Source organism: Eretmochelys imbricata, chromosome 15 (assembly GCF_965152235.1).
Source record: "Eretmochelys imbricata isolate rEreImb1 chromosome 15, rEreImb1.hap1, whole genome shotgun sequence".
Lineage (NCBI taxonomy): Eukaryota > Metazoa > Chordata > Testudines > Cheloniidae > Eretmochelys > Eretmochelys imbricata.
In genome coordinates this window covers 3,339,428-3,354,164 of record NC_135586.1, presented here as the reverse complement: position 1 = coordinate 3,354,164, position 14,737 = coordinate 3,339,428, and the positions used below count along the sequence as shown (strand labels likewise).

Here is a 14,737-nt window from a genome sequence, read left to right as displayed (position 1 = left end):
GGCCTCTCCCTCACCAGTCTACACCACACTGGAGTTTTCAGGGTTAACTTTTTTGATTTGTACAAACAGCTGCACAGAGGTGGGGCCATTGAGCTGTTTGCCGATGACACTGCACCTCTGGCCAATTAGAAGCGCCAGTGGCTCAAATTTCAATGCCACTTCCAGCCCAGCGTCCTTCAGCCGACTACATCATGTTGAACATCCACCACCCGAAGGAACTCCTGCCGCTGTAGCCTTCCTCTGCTCGAGTTGCATGCAAATCCTGATGGTTAAAAACTAGCGCAGCCCTTGGAATGAAGCACCACGTTGGCTCATTTCACTTACAAAAAGATTTTCATTGTTTTGTTCCTCAGCTAAATGATTAATTCCTCCCGACAATTAGCAAGTTTGATAAAATACCATTTTAATTCCAAAGATCTAATTTTTTTTAATCCTAAAGAACAAAAAAATACAACAGCCTGCTGGTGTGCTGTCAGATCAGAAATTACCTCCCCTCCTGCAAAAACAGATGGAACCAACACAGAATATTTTCCAGGGATGTGCCCAGTCTAGTGTTAAAAGTCCCAAGCAACATGAATCTCATCACTTCTCATGGGAGACTCTTCCACAGCTGTTCTGGAATCTCATGCCTCTGCAGTTACAACCCAAAATTACATTTGTTTTTCTCTTCTACAGAGGCACAAAGCAGGAGTCCATGGGACAGCTGGGAACAAACCCCAACAGTGTTGGGCTCTCAGTCACAACCTCTAATTTATTAGTGATATTCTGAGCTAGACTCAGGCAAGATGACTGTACAATGACACACCCGAAAGCAAACATCTCTGCACTGCTGCCTTTTACCTTCAGCACCACTCACTAGCGTTCTCTGCCAGGGACTGTTTGTATTTCAGATCACTTTTGCTCACATGCAGCAGTTTTCCTTTTCCTACCTACTCTGTTGATTTCTACTGCTACGGGGGCCTGATCTCCCCAGGTCCCTTTGACTTATTTCTCTTTCCTCCATGGCATCTGCAGCTCGCTGCAGTTTTACACCATCTGAATATTTAATGATCATGTAAATTACTCCCTCTTCCAGGTGGAACAGTCCCAGTGACAGATGATTGAATACATGACCTGAAAAGCATAAGCTAAATAATCACCTCTGATCAATTCTTGTGACCCAGGGGTGGGAGAAGAGAAGAGAGAAGAGTCTATTCTTTCTCTGCACATAGACAGGCATCAAATTGCAGTCTCTTTCCCATTTTTTAGAGGAGCTTAACTATTCACTTCAGGCAATCAACGCTTTGTTACTTACTGTGTTGGAGTCCTACACTTGTAAGACTTGGCCAATACAGTTACACCAATGTATTATACCGATATAAAATACCCGCAAACTGCTGCTAACATGGACTCAGGTGATACTGGCAAAATAGCATGGTCATAGAATCACAGAATATCAGGGTTGGAAGGGACTTCAGGAGGTCATCTAGTCCAACCCTCTGCTCAAAGCAGGACCAATCCCCATCTAACTATTTTGCTAGTATAGTTTATTAGTGTGTCCCTCCTTGTCCCTCCTAAACTGGTAAAAGTGCAAATTTTGGCAATGTAACTGTGCCTACGCTAGGGGCTTTTACCAGCACATTGTTCACTCACAAATCACACATCCTTAATAGACATAATTGTGCTAGCAAAATCTGTAGTGTAGGCATAGTTATATCGGCAAATGGGGATAGTATATTGTTGGGGAAACTGGTATAATTTATACCATCAAAACTCTTGCCAGTATAAGAAGGGCAAGGCAAGTTTCCTAGAGATCTTAATTCAGTTCGATACAGTGAAGCTGAACAACATGACCAGTTCTGACTGAAGCTTCTCTCACCGTTGGAATATTTATAGGATTTTCCTTCGGTGTGAATACTTTTATAGTCAACAGTGTGGAGTTCTATGGAAGCATCTCTTACAGGTTCTCCCTGATGTGAGTTCTCTGGTGTTTAATAAGGTTGGAGCTCCGATTGAAGGTTTTCTCACAATCACTGCATCTAAAAGGTCTCTCTCCCGTGTGGATTTTCTGATGCTGAAGGAGATGCGAGCTCTGAATGAAGCTTTTCTCACACACTGGACATTTATAAGGTCGCTCTCTAGTGTGAGTTCTCTGATGCTGAATTAGATGTGAGCTGTAAATGAAGCCTTTGTCACAGTCAGCACACTTGTACGGTTTTTCTGCTGCGTGGTTTTTCTGATGGAGCATAAGCTGCGAGCTGCGACTGAAACTCTTCTCACAGCTAGGGCATGTGTAAGGTCTTTCCACATGGTGGGTTCTCTTGTGCTGAAGAAGGTGGGAGCTGCTAGTGAAGGTTTCCTCACACTTGCTGCATTTATAGTTCTGGTCTCCCACGTGGATTCGTTTGTGTTTATTTAGCACTGAGCTTCGGCTGAATCTTTTCTCGCACTCAGGACATTTAAAGGGCTTTTCTTGTGTGTGAACTCTCTGGTGCTGAATGAGATGGGAGCTCTGGTGGAAACTTTTCTCACAGTCAGGACATTTGTAGGGTTTTTCTCCCCTATGAGCTCTCTGATGGAGCATCAGGTGTGAGCTCTGAATGAAGCTTTTGTCACAGTCGGGACACTTATAGGGTCTCTCTCCTGTGTGGATTCTCTGATGCTTAATAAGATTTGAACTCTTGTTGAAGCTTTTGTTGCATTCGGAGCATTTATAGGGCTTCTTTCCTGTGTGAATCTTCTGATGTTTATGAAGATCTGAGACAAGACCAAACCACTCCTCACAGCCATCACACTTGTAGAGTTCCTCTCCCGTATGCATTCTCTGATGCAGAATGAAATGAGACCTGATCGGAAAGGTTTTTTCACATTCCCCACACATATAGGGTTTCTGTTGTGTGTGGACTCTCTGATGTTTAATAAGATTTGCACTCTGTACAAAGCACTTTGCGCAGGTAGTGCATTTATAGGGTCTCTCTCCTGTGTGGAGTCTCCGATGCTTTACAAGGGTTGAGCTCCAGTTGAAGGTTTTCTCACAGTCGGGGCATTTATAGGGTCTCTCACCTGTATGGACTCTCTGGTGTTTAATAACTGATGAGATCCAGCTAAAACTTTTCTCACACTGGGGGCACTTGTGGGGTTTCACTCCATTGTGAACATTTTGATGCTGAATAAGCCGTGTGCTCCGAATGAATCTTTTCCCACACTTATCACATTTGTAAGGTTTCTCTTGAGTATGCGTTCGCTGATGATCAATCAGCTCTGATCTCTGTCTGAAGCTTTTCTCACACTCGGTACATTTATAGGGTCTCTCCCCCGTGTGGATTCTCTGGTGCTGAAGAAGATGTGAGCGGCGAGTGAAGCTTTTGTCACACTCAGTACATTTATGGGGTCTCTCTCCTGTGTGGATAGGAATGCTTTGATGTTTACTGAAAGGTCTTTCACTTGGAGTGGATTTCTCCACGCTCTCATCCCCTATGTTCCTGTGTTGGCCGGCTGGCCCGCGTTCACTCTCACACGTATTTCCCTCATCACAGCTGTTTGCTTTCTCTCTTTGTGATAAATTCCTGTGCTCTGCCAAACCCTCAGAATTTCCCTGCTGATGATTCTCTTCAGTCTTCCACTTGATTACATCATCTGCGGAAATAAATGGAGAATCCAGATGTTACTTCAACACACAAAGGACATTGGACTCGTGAATGTAAAGCATATAAACATACAGCATATCATGTTGGCATTCTGACTATAGGCTCTATTAGAAAAGCTGAAAATATCCCTTCCATCTCCGTTCAGGAGTGTTGTATGTACAGGAGGTAATTGTTCCACTGTACTCAGCACTGTGGCCTCAGATGGAGTACTGGGTCCAGTTTTGGGTGCCACACTTAAGAAAGATGTGGACAAAATTGGAGACCGTCCAGAGGAAAGCAACAAAAATGATAAAAGTCTTAGAAAACCTAATTTATGCAGAAAGGTTAAAAACAACTGGGCGTGTTTAGTCTGGAGAAAAGACGAATGAAGGGGACCCCATAACAGTCATTAAGTACGTGAAGGGCTGTTATAAAGAGGATGGTGATCAATTGTTCTCTATGTCCACAGAAGGAAGGTCAAGTAGTAATGGGCTTAATCTGAAGTATTGGAGGTTTAGGTTATATATTAGGGAAAACTTTCTAACTCCAAGGACAGTTAAGCACTGAAACAGGTTAACTAAGGAGGTTGTGGAATCTGCCTCATTGCAGGTTTTTCAGAACAGGTCAAACACTTGTCAGGGATGGTTTAGGTTTCCTAGGACTGGGTCCTGCCACAGTGCAGGCAGATGAACTAAATGAGCCTCTGAAGCTCTACATTTCTATGATTCAGAAACTCCCTCTCCACCTCCTGGCTTAGCTAATGTTTCAAAGCTCTACAGAGAGGCAAGACAACGATATCCACCACGTCCTGCCATCCCACCTCAGCAGTCAGATGTCCGAAGGGGGAGGCTACAGTCCAAAGCCAGTCAGGATAGGTAGGAATCAAGGACAGGCACCTGCCAAAAAGATGTAATAATGGCTGGCTACTATGCTGACTGGAGGGGACAAAGCCGTTTCAGTAGAAGCTCACGAAATGCGGGCTTCTTTCTCAGCTCATTAATGAACTCTTCAGAAACTCTGAGTGAGATACTTATTACTCACCAGAGGAGACCCCTGTAGAAAGGTCACTTTCCCTCAACTCCTGGTGAGCCTGCACACGTGGCTCTTCGCCACGTTCAATCAGGAATACAACGTCTGGTTTGGTGACAGCATGCCTGTTAGCGAACAACAACAACAAAAAAAGAATCACACCATCTTTTCTTTTTTCAGAGTAACAGCCATGTTAGTCTGTATTCGCAAAAAGAAAAAGGAGGACTTGTGGCACCTTAGAGACTAACCAATTTATTTGAGCATAAGCTTTTGTGAGCTACAGCTCACTTCATCGGATGCATACTGTTACTTGGCAAGCATAGAGTATTTGGTATTTTGTAAAAGTCTCGTTCAACCTTACTACTTCCCAGGATTGTCCCTCCAATGGAGCATTTCAACCTGTCCCCAAATGTATTAACTGCCATATTGTTTGTAATTTTGTTATTTCCAGTCAGGTTTGTAATTTTGCAACATTCCCTATTGTTTTCCTGTCCTCATTGGCGTTTGCAATTCCTCGCAGTTTAGCACCACCTCCTAAATCTACCGGCATGCTGCTTACCTCCTCATCCAGAGCAATGACCACCACTTTAAATGCTGGACCAAATGCTTCTGTAACCGTCTCCCAACCCAGAACATGGCTATTTGTTGTTAATTCTAGTTTGTGATCTTTGAACTGTTTTATATCCAAGAAATTGTTCTCCTATCCCACCCAATTTTGGGAGTAAGGTTTTGCGAGATACTATATCAAATTCTTTTCTAAAATACCAATATCAGTCTCTTTAATGGGTCTCTTCCGTCATAGGATTCCCAGATTCTAAGGCCAGAAGAGACCACTGTGATCATCTAATCTGGCCTCCTGCATTACACAGGCTACAGTCTAGGAGATAAAGGCCCCACAAATGAATACAGCATTATTTAAGGTGAAGCTGTACCATAGATAATGCCATTGTAACGTTTTCTGTCTATCACAGTACAGCCTAAAATCTTAATTGCTTACTCAGTAACCACTACACACTAAGCAAACATCTTCATTGATTTGTCCACAAGGGCACCTTGATCTCTGTCCTAAGAGGTTACAAGGAACTGGGATTGAGATTCAATGTATTTCTACAGGAGAGTCATAAAAGACAAACACCACATAATTTTACAGACCTCTTTGGCCATGAAAGAGTTAGATGAGAGACAGGCTGATTGTGTGGATGCTGAATTGCAGAAAATTTAAATTGCTTCTATTAGAATATTGACACTCTTTCCACGTGGAACATCCCTTATTTGCGCCAACATACCACGTGCAATGACCCAGCAGCTCGTTTCTGCTTGTGGGCTAAACACAGACGGAGAAGTACACCCATTGTCCTAAACCAGAAAAATATTGTAAACAGAGGGATTAGAGCGACCTTCTGTAATTTGAGTCTCCATTGACTGGAGCGGATTTTTTTTTCCCTCCCACAAAGGAATGCAAGCGCAAACTGTCAAAGTCGAAGGGAAACATGAGAATAACCCTGATCTGAAGATCACTCAGGCCCCTCACAACTCATGCCACTTCTACAAACTTGCAAATAATAGTTTTTACCCAGTGAGATCAAAGTCTTGTAGCTGTCCCTCATCACATCCTTCTACAGCTCCTTCTGCCATTCCGCTAGCTCCTCCCACTCCTCCTCAGGAGAGCTAGACAGCAACGTCAAACATAGTCTGAAATGAGAAATGAAATACACTCTGGATCCAGACTCTCGGCTGTAACCTTCAGGCCAATGGAGGAGAGAAACAGACAGTCCTTGGCACGGAGAGCTGTGAAATGAGGGAGGATGTGACTCCAGCTTGGGAACTCATAGAAAGCTTGTTATTACATACTGACTTCCGTGTTCTTCCCGTAGCTAAGAAGGAAGTGCAGCCAGTATCTGAGGCCTACAGCAGTCTTAGTTCTTGTTAGTGCTATGAGAGATGAACAGTCTGAGGTGCTGATCAGCTAGTAGAAAGGCTTGAAGTTTAAAAAAAAAATTTATGAATATTTTTACAAATACAAGGACCAAGTTCCATTCATTTTGATTTGCTGCCTATTCTAAAGGATTCAGGCATTTTCTGGGGATTCCTCAAATTCTCTCCAAATCACCAAACATTTCTAAGCACTAATGATCTTCATTTGAAAATCCATCACAAAAAAGTGGATTATTCCCAGTTCGCTTCCTATTTAAAATGTTTGTGATCCACGCAAGGATCAAAAGCAAAACCATGTAACTTAGGCTACCAACCACCATGCAAATAATGAACAGTGATCCTTGGATGAGAACAACCCCATGGATGCAAAAGATGCAGCAAGCATCAGGAGCAGTTCACCAAGGAGTCATTCTCCAAGATAGTAAACGTGCAACATACATTAATCATAACAGATCCTTCCAGCGCCAAGCATTGTCAGCTACATGATAGACCGGGTCAAAGGTTTTCATTTAAAAAAAAAAAAAAATCTTTTTGGTAAAAACTGGGGTTGTCAAAGAAACTCCACTCTTTCTCCCACCCATCAAACATGTCTTTGGAGGAGGAGAAGTTTTAGTTTTCAGAAACACTTTCAAAACAGATAAGTTGAGGGAGAGGATTTTTTTGGTATGTCTGAAATTATTTGTTTAAAAAGGGCGGGGAAATGCCCGCTCTCTATTTTTTCCTCCCGTCACCCTCCTCCCCCAATTTTCTCATTCCAAAAGTGTGAGAAAAAAATATTTACATTCAAAAGTAACTTTTCCCTTCGAAAAAGCAAGCCTGGATAGTGCCTCTTGCTCCCTTGTCCAGGGTCACACTGATCACCAGATTTGGGGTTGAGAAGGAATTTTCCTCCAGCTCAGAATGGTGAGAGTCCCTATGTCTTTTTTGCCTTCCTCTGTAGCATGGGGCATGGATCCCCTGCTGGGATTACCTGTGCACATCTCATCTAATCATTCACTGACATCGCAGGGACCTTGGCCTCACCTGTTCTCTTTTTCTCAGAGCCAAAATGCTTTGTTCTGACTAAAGTCTTTGGGCTTAGTACAGTTAGTGAAATGTAATGGCTTGTGATATACAGGAGGTCAGACTAAAAGTTTACTAAAAAGACGTAAACTCTACGAAACTTCCCCCCCCCATACTCTCTTATGTTTAATTTCTTACCCCCTTTTTCCTACTTGAAAAAGATTGTGGGGGAGGGGAGTTTTAAAAGAAAGTGAAGAATTTCCCCCACCAAAAAGAAAATAATTTTTTTCACTGAAAAACACACATTTTTACATTGCACACACAAACTTTGTGTTAAATTTTTTTTTTTCCACAAAACATGAGCTTTGACCAGCTCTAATCCTTCGTTACCAACAGCATCTGCAAGATACAAATCAGAGCTCTTCATTGTCACTCAGATCAGACTAGGAAATCCCCAGGAAAAGTTCCTCCCCGGTGCAACGTGGAGAGTTAGACAGTAACACTGCCATTAAGCAATATTTTAAATACAGCTGGTTTGAAACAGGTTACACAGCTCAGGAGAGACACAGGTTACACTAGAATCCATCACTTTATCCTCTGTCCATGAGCGAAAAGGCCAAGAACGTCACTGTCAAAGCTCTATCTGGGCAGAGGTGTCTCTGGCCATTCCCCTGTGAATCGGGCAGTGTATGTAGTTCAGCAGCCAGTGGGTCATCGGGGGAAGGTTTCACACAGGGACACTGGCAACTGAAAACAATATTGACTGAACTACAGGCTTGCCTCATTAGTTTTAATCTAGGCAACAGATTAGGAATCTCAAACAAAATTCTTGCTTCTCCCTGAGAGGGTCATTCCACAGTTCTGCAAATCAATTCATTCATTCGCTCAGATCTGTGCTGTCAATGGCAATTTGTCCCTCCACGCTCCCTGGGAGTTGCTGGTAGAGTGCCCCAGTGGTGCTGTATAGCTCTGGGGGCAGACACTGCACTCTTCCTTACGCTCCTTAAAAGAACAACATTTCCTGCACCTCAAGCCACCAGGCTCCAGCCTGATTCCCAGCCCACAGCATCTTCCAATTCTCCCCTCCATGTGACTCCCAAATCCAATCCCTCTGCTTTGGGCCCCCATTAGAGACCCAATTCCCTTTCCCTGTGTATCCCCCCACCCCAATTCACTCCTCCACTCTTTGTATCTTTCCATTTTGCTCCCCCACCTTCCCTACCACACATAGGTGCTCATACCATCCCCACAACACACCAGCCAATCTGCTTCCTAGAATATCAGGGTTGGAAGGGACCTCAGGAGGTCATCTAGTCCAACCCCCTGCTCAAAGCAGGACCAATCCCCAATTAAATCATCCCAGCCAGGGCTTTGTCAAGCCTGACCTTAAAAACTTCTAAGGAAGGAGATTCCACCACCTCCCTAGGTAACGCATTCCAGTGTTTCACCACCCTCCTAGTGAAAAAGTTTTTCCTAATATCCAAGAACGTCACTGTCAAAGCTCTATCTGGGCAGAGGTGTCTCTGGCCATTCCCCTGTGAATCGGGCAGTGTATGTAGTTCATTAGTTCATTCACCTTGACCTCTCTTGGCTCCCAGCTCCCTCCTCACACCCTATTGCTCCACCTGGGAGAACCAGAGCATTTCTCAGACTTACCACTTCATACCCAAGGGCTCTCCCAGACTTCCAGCCTCCCCACTGGCACACAACCAACCTAACTTTCTCCCTGCCTTCTCTTGCATTCAGACAGGCTTCAGCTACCCAGTCCCAGACCAGTCCCCGGTCCTAACCCAGGGGTTCTCAAACTGGGGGTCGAGACCCCTCCGGGGATTGCGAGGTATTACATGGGGGGGTTGTGAGCTGCCAGCCTCCACCCCAAACCCTGCTTCGCCTCCAGCATTTATAATGATGTTAAATATATAAAAAAGTGTTTTTCATTTATGGGGGGGGGGGAAGTCGCACCCAGAGGCTTGCTATGTGAAAGGGGTCACCAGTAGCTCCTGAACTCTCACCTTCTGCAACACAGCAAGACCCTGTGGTAACTTCCCATTGCAAGGCTGTGGCCCCTGCCTAGACCAGATGAGCCCAAAGAGCATCAGGTACACGCTGACCCCGGACGGCCTTACGCCGCAGGGACGGTAACACGAGGCCACGGAACATCGCCGATAACCCAGCAGCGCCCGCGAGTCAGCGGAGAGCCGCCTGGTGCCCGCGGGGGCAGGGGCCCGGTTATCCCCGCCGGCTGGGCGCTGCTTTGCCAGAGTTTTCGCTCGGGTTAAGTCACGGGAGGAAGTTAACGCCTTTGCACAGCGAGTCTGGAGGCCGGTGCGGGCGGCGAGCAGCCCGGCGTTTGGAGAAAGGGCGGCGAGGGACCCTGAACGGGGCCGGGCCCCCCCGCCACCGCAGTCCCGGGCACTTGGCGACGTTGCTGGGACCCGCCCCAGCCCAGCAGCCGGAGCCCGGCGCGACCCTCCCGCCTGCCCCAGCCCGCGCCCCGGCCGCAGGTCCCCAGGGCCAGGGCCGGCCCCCGCCAGCCCGCCCGGGCGGCTCCTCCCGGCCCCGGTCCAGCGCCCGACCCGCCGCCGGCCCGGCTCACCTCGCGCCGCCGCCATCGCGCCGCCGGGCCCGGCCAGCGCCAGCCCCGCCCGCCGTAAGCCTGCCCCTGCCGGCCGAGCCGGGCGGGGGATCCGGGCTGCAGCCCGCTCCCTGCAGCGCCGGGCCCACGGGCGGGGAGCGGCTGGAACGTTGCCCCGCCGGAGCCCGAGCCGGGTCCGCCCCTGCCCCGGTCGCGAACTCACAGACCTGCGGGGCGGGGCTCGCCCCGCTCCTGGCACGGGGCTGGGCCCAGGAAATGTACATCAGCCCTGACCCAACCCTAGGGCTGCCAACTTTCTAATGGTGCAACCCCCTGTCCCGCCCCTGCTCCGGGGCCCCGCTCGCTCCATCCCCGCTCCCTAGCTCTCTCCCCCACTTTCATGGGGCTAGGGGTTTGGGGGGGCGTGAGCAGGTATTTTGAGCAGGGGGTTGGACTAGATGACTTCCTGAGGTCCCTTCCAACCCTGATATTCTATGATTCTGTGATTTCCCTAAACCCCCCTGGCAGGGTGTACACCCCCCTTGAATTTCCCCAACACCCCCCCCCCCCCAGTTACATGTAGTATTGCCAATTTAGTGCTTGGTTGGAAATCTGAATTTAAATTGAAACAGTAATCCACACTTTAAAAGCATATACAGTGTATGAGAAAATACTTATACTGAGAAAGCAGAATGGGTTTGAAAAGTATGAACAAAGATTAGCTTCCTCATACAGCTATTTAGGGCAATGTTGGCACATTTGTTTAGGCTATATTGGCCTACCTAATCATTTCAAATTATGATTTATTAGCAAGGTCTGACTGAGCTCTCCCCTGTCAGCTCGTGGTGAGCCAGGGATGCATGAAAAGGCTTCAGGACCAGACTGTATTTAACTGGACTCACCTACTCTGCCTAGGTATCCAGCAGACAGAGCTGTGCTGCACAAGAGATCAATTTTGGCTGGTGCTGGGTTACAAATCACTGCAGTATAAAATGTGGGGGTCATGAAATGTTGTTCTCCTTATTCCCTCTGTGCTTAATTTGTGCCAGGGCTTGCCGGGGGGAGCCCAGCACCTCCAGGCTCGGCAATGCAGAGCCCTGGGACCTCTGGACTTGTCAGATCAGTTACAAAAGTAACAAACTTGCTTGAGCCCTGGCACCTCTTTCGTTACAAATTAAGCACTGGTCACCCTCAACTGAACTGCTCTTGCTAGGCAGGAGGTTTGGATGCCAGATCCCAGTGGGGGGAGAGAGAGGGTGGGGCCCAGGTGTTTTGCTTGGTGGTGGGGGCTCTGCCTAAGAGTCACAGGCACTATTTGACCTGCCCCTCTCTCCTGTTTAGAGAGAGAGCTGATTAGGCTCCAGTCTTTTGGTTTGTTAAGTGATCACTAGAGCTGAAATCACTGAGCATCAGGTCTAAGTGCTAAGACCGGCTGTGGGACAGTGTCTGTGAAAGAGACAGCCCAGCCGGCACTAGCAGCGAGGTTCCCCCACCGAGAGCTGAAATCACTGAGAGCTGGGTGGAACCTCAACAGACTGACTTGCAGAGGTTACAGTGGCAGGTGGCAGCAGAAGGTGACAGTGCAGGGACATTGGGGATGGAGCGGTTGAGTAAACGGTGGCACGACAAACAACTGCGGCCAGAGCATTGGACTGTGTTTTAGTGACTTTGCTCCAGAACGCTAGATTTGTGACTGGGAAACTTATACAAATATACGTTTCCTAGTAGGCCAAGATTTTTAAAATGCATTATTTGCCCAGGTCGTTATCTCACATCATCGCTATCTCAGGAGGTAATTATACGGGGAGTTTCTGTACTAAAATTTTTTATTATTATAATTATTTTTTATGTAAGAACGGCCATATTGGGTCAGACCAATGGTCCATCTAGCCCAGTATCCTGTCTTCCGACAGTGACCGTTCCAGGTGCTTCAGAGCGAATGAACAGAACAGGGAATCATCAAGTGATCCATCCCCTATCATCCACTCCCAGCTTGTGGTGGACAGAGGCTAGGGACATTGAGAGAATGGTGTTGCATCCCTGCCCATCCTAGCTAATAGTCATTGATGGACCTAACTGCCATGAACCCTGTTATAATTTTGGCCTTCACAACATCCCTGGCAAAAAGTTCCATGGGTAACTGTGCATTGTGTGAAGAAATACTTCCTTTTGTTTGTTTCAAACTTGCAGCCTATTAATTTCATTGGGTGACCCCCCTGGTTCTTGGTTAAGTGAAGGGGTAAATAACACTTCCTTATTTATTTTTTCCACACCAGTCACGATTTTATAAGCCTCTATCATATCCCCTCTTAGTCGTCTCTCTCTTTTCCAAGCTGAAAAGTCCCTGTCTTTTTAATCTCTCCTCATATGGAATCTGTTCCCTACCCCTAATCATTTTTGTTGCCCTTCTCTGTACCTTTTCCAATTCTAAGATATCTTTTTTGAGATGGAGTGACCAGAACTACACGCAGTATTCAAGATGTGGGCATATCATAGATTTATATAGTAAAAGTGGAGGAGCTTGGTTTGCCAGACTGATCAGCTAAGCCAATACTGACAACCTGTATGAAAAGGCTGCAAAACACTGGGCCTCTGGACTGCATCAATGTGCAGAAAGCCTTATAAGCCAGTCACTTTCAAAGCCAATTTTAGAAGAACTTAATGAGGCTGTTAAGAATGCTAGAGACACAACTCAGTTTATGTGACCCTACATGGCTGTTGCATCATACTTTCTATTTAAGCAACAGATACCACACACTGCAAACTGGAGGCCAGTGTTAAGTGCATTGTCATTTGTTAATCCTGAAACTGGATACTGGTTTCGAACAAGACTGCCAAATGCTCGCTATCTTTCTGAAAAAACTCAGCTGACTCTCTAGAAGCATGCGGTGTAACAGTGAAAGACTCAGCAGTTGAAAAAGTGAAGAACTCTCTCACCATATTCAAAATATGTGCATACATAGCTGATGAATGCATTAGTGCAAATAGGCATCAAAGTATTAAGTCATTGCATATGTTTTCTTGGTGTCCATGGTAGGCCAGTGATGCATTCTATATGTTCAGGTTATAGAAGACACATCAGCTGCATCTGTGACATCTTAGAAGAGTTAAATACTTGTATATTGAACGCCAAACAGATGGCTGCTTGTGCATTTGATGGAGCTACAAACTTCTCTGGAAGACATAGTGGAGTATAAGCTTTGCTCAGAGAAAAGTGAAACCTTAGTCTCTCTTATACACACTGCAGAGGCCATCTACTCCAGCTAGCTCTAGTACAAGCTGCAGAATCTTCAAAAGACATTAAAAAGCCATAAATGTAATGGCTTTTTATGTTCTTTTTTTCAGCAAGAGTCCAAAAGGACTGAACATCTTGGAAAGAAATGGAAGATACACTGGGATTGAAGTTCAAATGAGTCCAACCTGGGAAAACCTGCTGGCTTTCTCATGAGCGATTCTTGGCTGTTGTCCTAAAATTACTGCAACCGTCATTACTGGCTTTGGAAAATATCCACCAAGATAGGACAGATCTAAGTAGTGAGACTGGTGGACTACTTTTATTACTAAGTTCATAGAAGACTATGGCCATTCTCTCTCTTGTAAGTCTACTGTTGAAACCACTTGGGTCATTAAAAAATGTCATCCAGGCATCGGCTACAACAGTAATAGATCTTTGTCCGGCAAGAGAAGCTACCCTTGGTTCAATCAGAGATATCCATTGAAAATGTACTGGAAGAAGCAAAGACTTCAGTCCAGAAGTTGACTAATGAAGGTACTTATATTGACTCCTTAAGTGAAGAGGACAAGAAGTGTTTGTTAAGCCAGCTGAAAAAGTACACAGACTTGATTCTTACAAATCTACACTAGCAATTTCTGGATTCTCTCAACCTCTACGTAGCTTTTACAGATGCTTGTCTTATATGTTGAGTGGAGCGAGGCACGACCAGCAATGGGGCTGCCATGTGCTCAGGACGGAATAGAGAATTTGAACACAGAGTGGACGATCACACGACAGACAAATGAAGATTTAACTTCAACCTCTTTATTATCACTAGTAGTTCAACCCAATCTTTGTGTTCTGTTTCCTGGAATGAAAGTAGGATTTCATCTCTTGCTACTCCCAGTCACAGCAGCTACAGTCAAGCGTTCTTTTTCCTCATTGAATAGAATTTTGTGTTCTGAAGCAATTGACCCACTCCTCTTTATAACAGCCCTTAACATACATGGGAGTGCAGCAGTACCCCCTGGCTTGACGTGGTTTCCATCATATACAGGGTTTACAATAATGTCCAATGGCTCTCAACATCCCCTTTTTTGCAACAGCATCATACAGTTAACTCATATTCAATCATAATGCAAAGCTCTCGCTCTCTCTCCCCCTCCCCCCCACTCATGCACAAACAAGCTTGTTGTACTCTCTCTGCCTGCTTTGGTCAGATTTCTGTTATCTGTTTATTCCCCCTTAGTCCAGTCAGAGTGACCAGAGCATCACTGTGAATATGTCTATGCTGCAAAGTGTACCCATGTCCTGGTTTGCATGTGTGCAAGCACTACTAGGCAAGCCTGCCCCACAGCTCAGAGCTCATACCCCTGT

The 14,737-nt window shown here is 45.9% G+C and overlaps 1 protein-coding gene across 2 annotated transcripts; it reads right to left on the bottom strand.

The window, feature by feature from the left end:
- Positions 1-383: 383 nt before the first annotated feature.
- On the bottom strand, positions 384-10,296 carry LOC144275694 (uncharacterized). 2 transcript variants are annotated; one of them, XM_077835175.1, is made up of 4 exons: positions 10,168-10,296; positions 6,208-6,326; positions 4,647-4,759; positions 384-3,615 (listed from the first exon to the last, which is right to left on the bottom strand). In XM_077835175.1, exons 2-4 carry the CDS (start codon positions 6,267-6,269, stop codon positions 1,937-1,939), a joined length of 1,854 nt encoding a protein of 617 aa, XP_077691301.1. In that variant the 5' UTR covers positions 6,270-6,326; positions 10,168-10,296; the 3' UTR covers positions 384-1,936. The 2 variants fall into 2 exon arrangements, with proteins under 2 accessions (XP_077691301.1, XP_077691302.1); XM_077835176.1 differs by lacking the exon at positions 10,168-10,296 and adding an exon at positions 9,584-9,607.
- Positions 10,297-14,737: the final 4,441 nt, after the last annotated feature.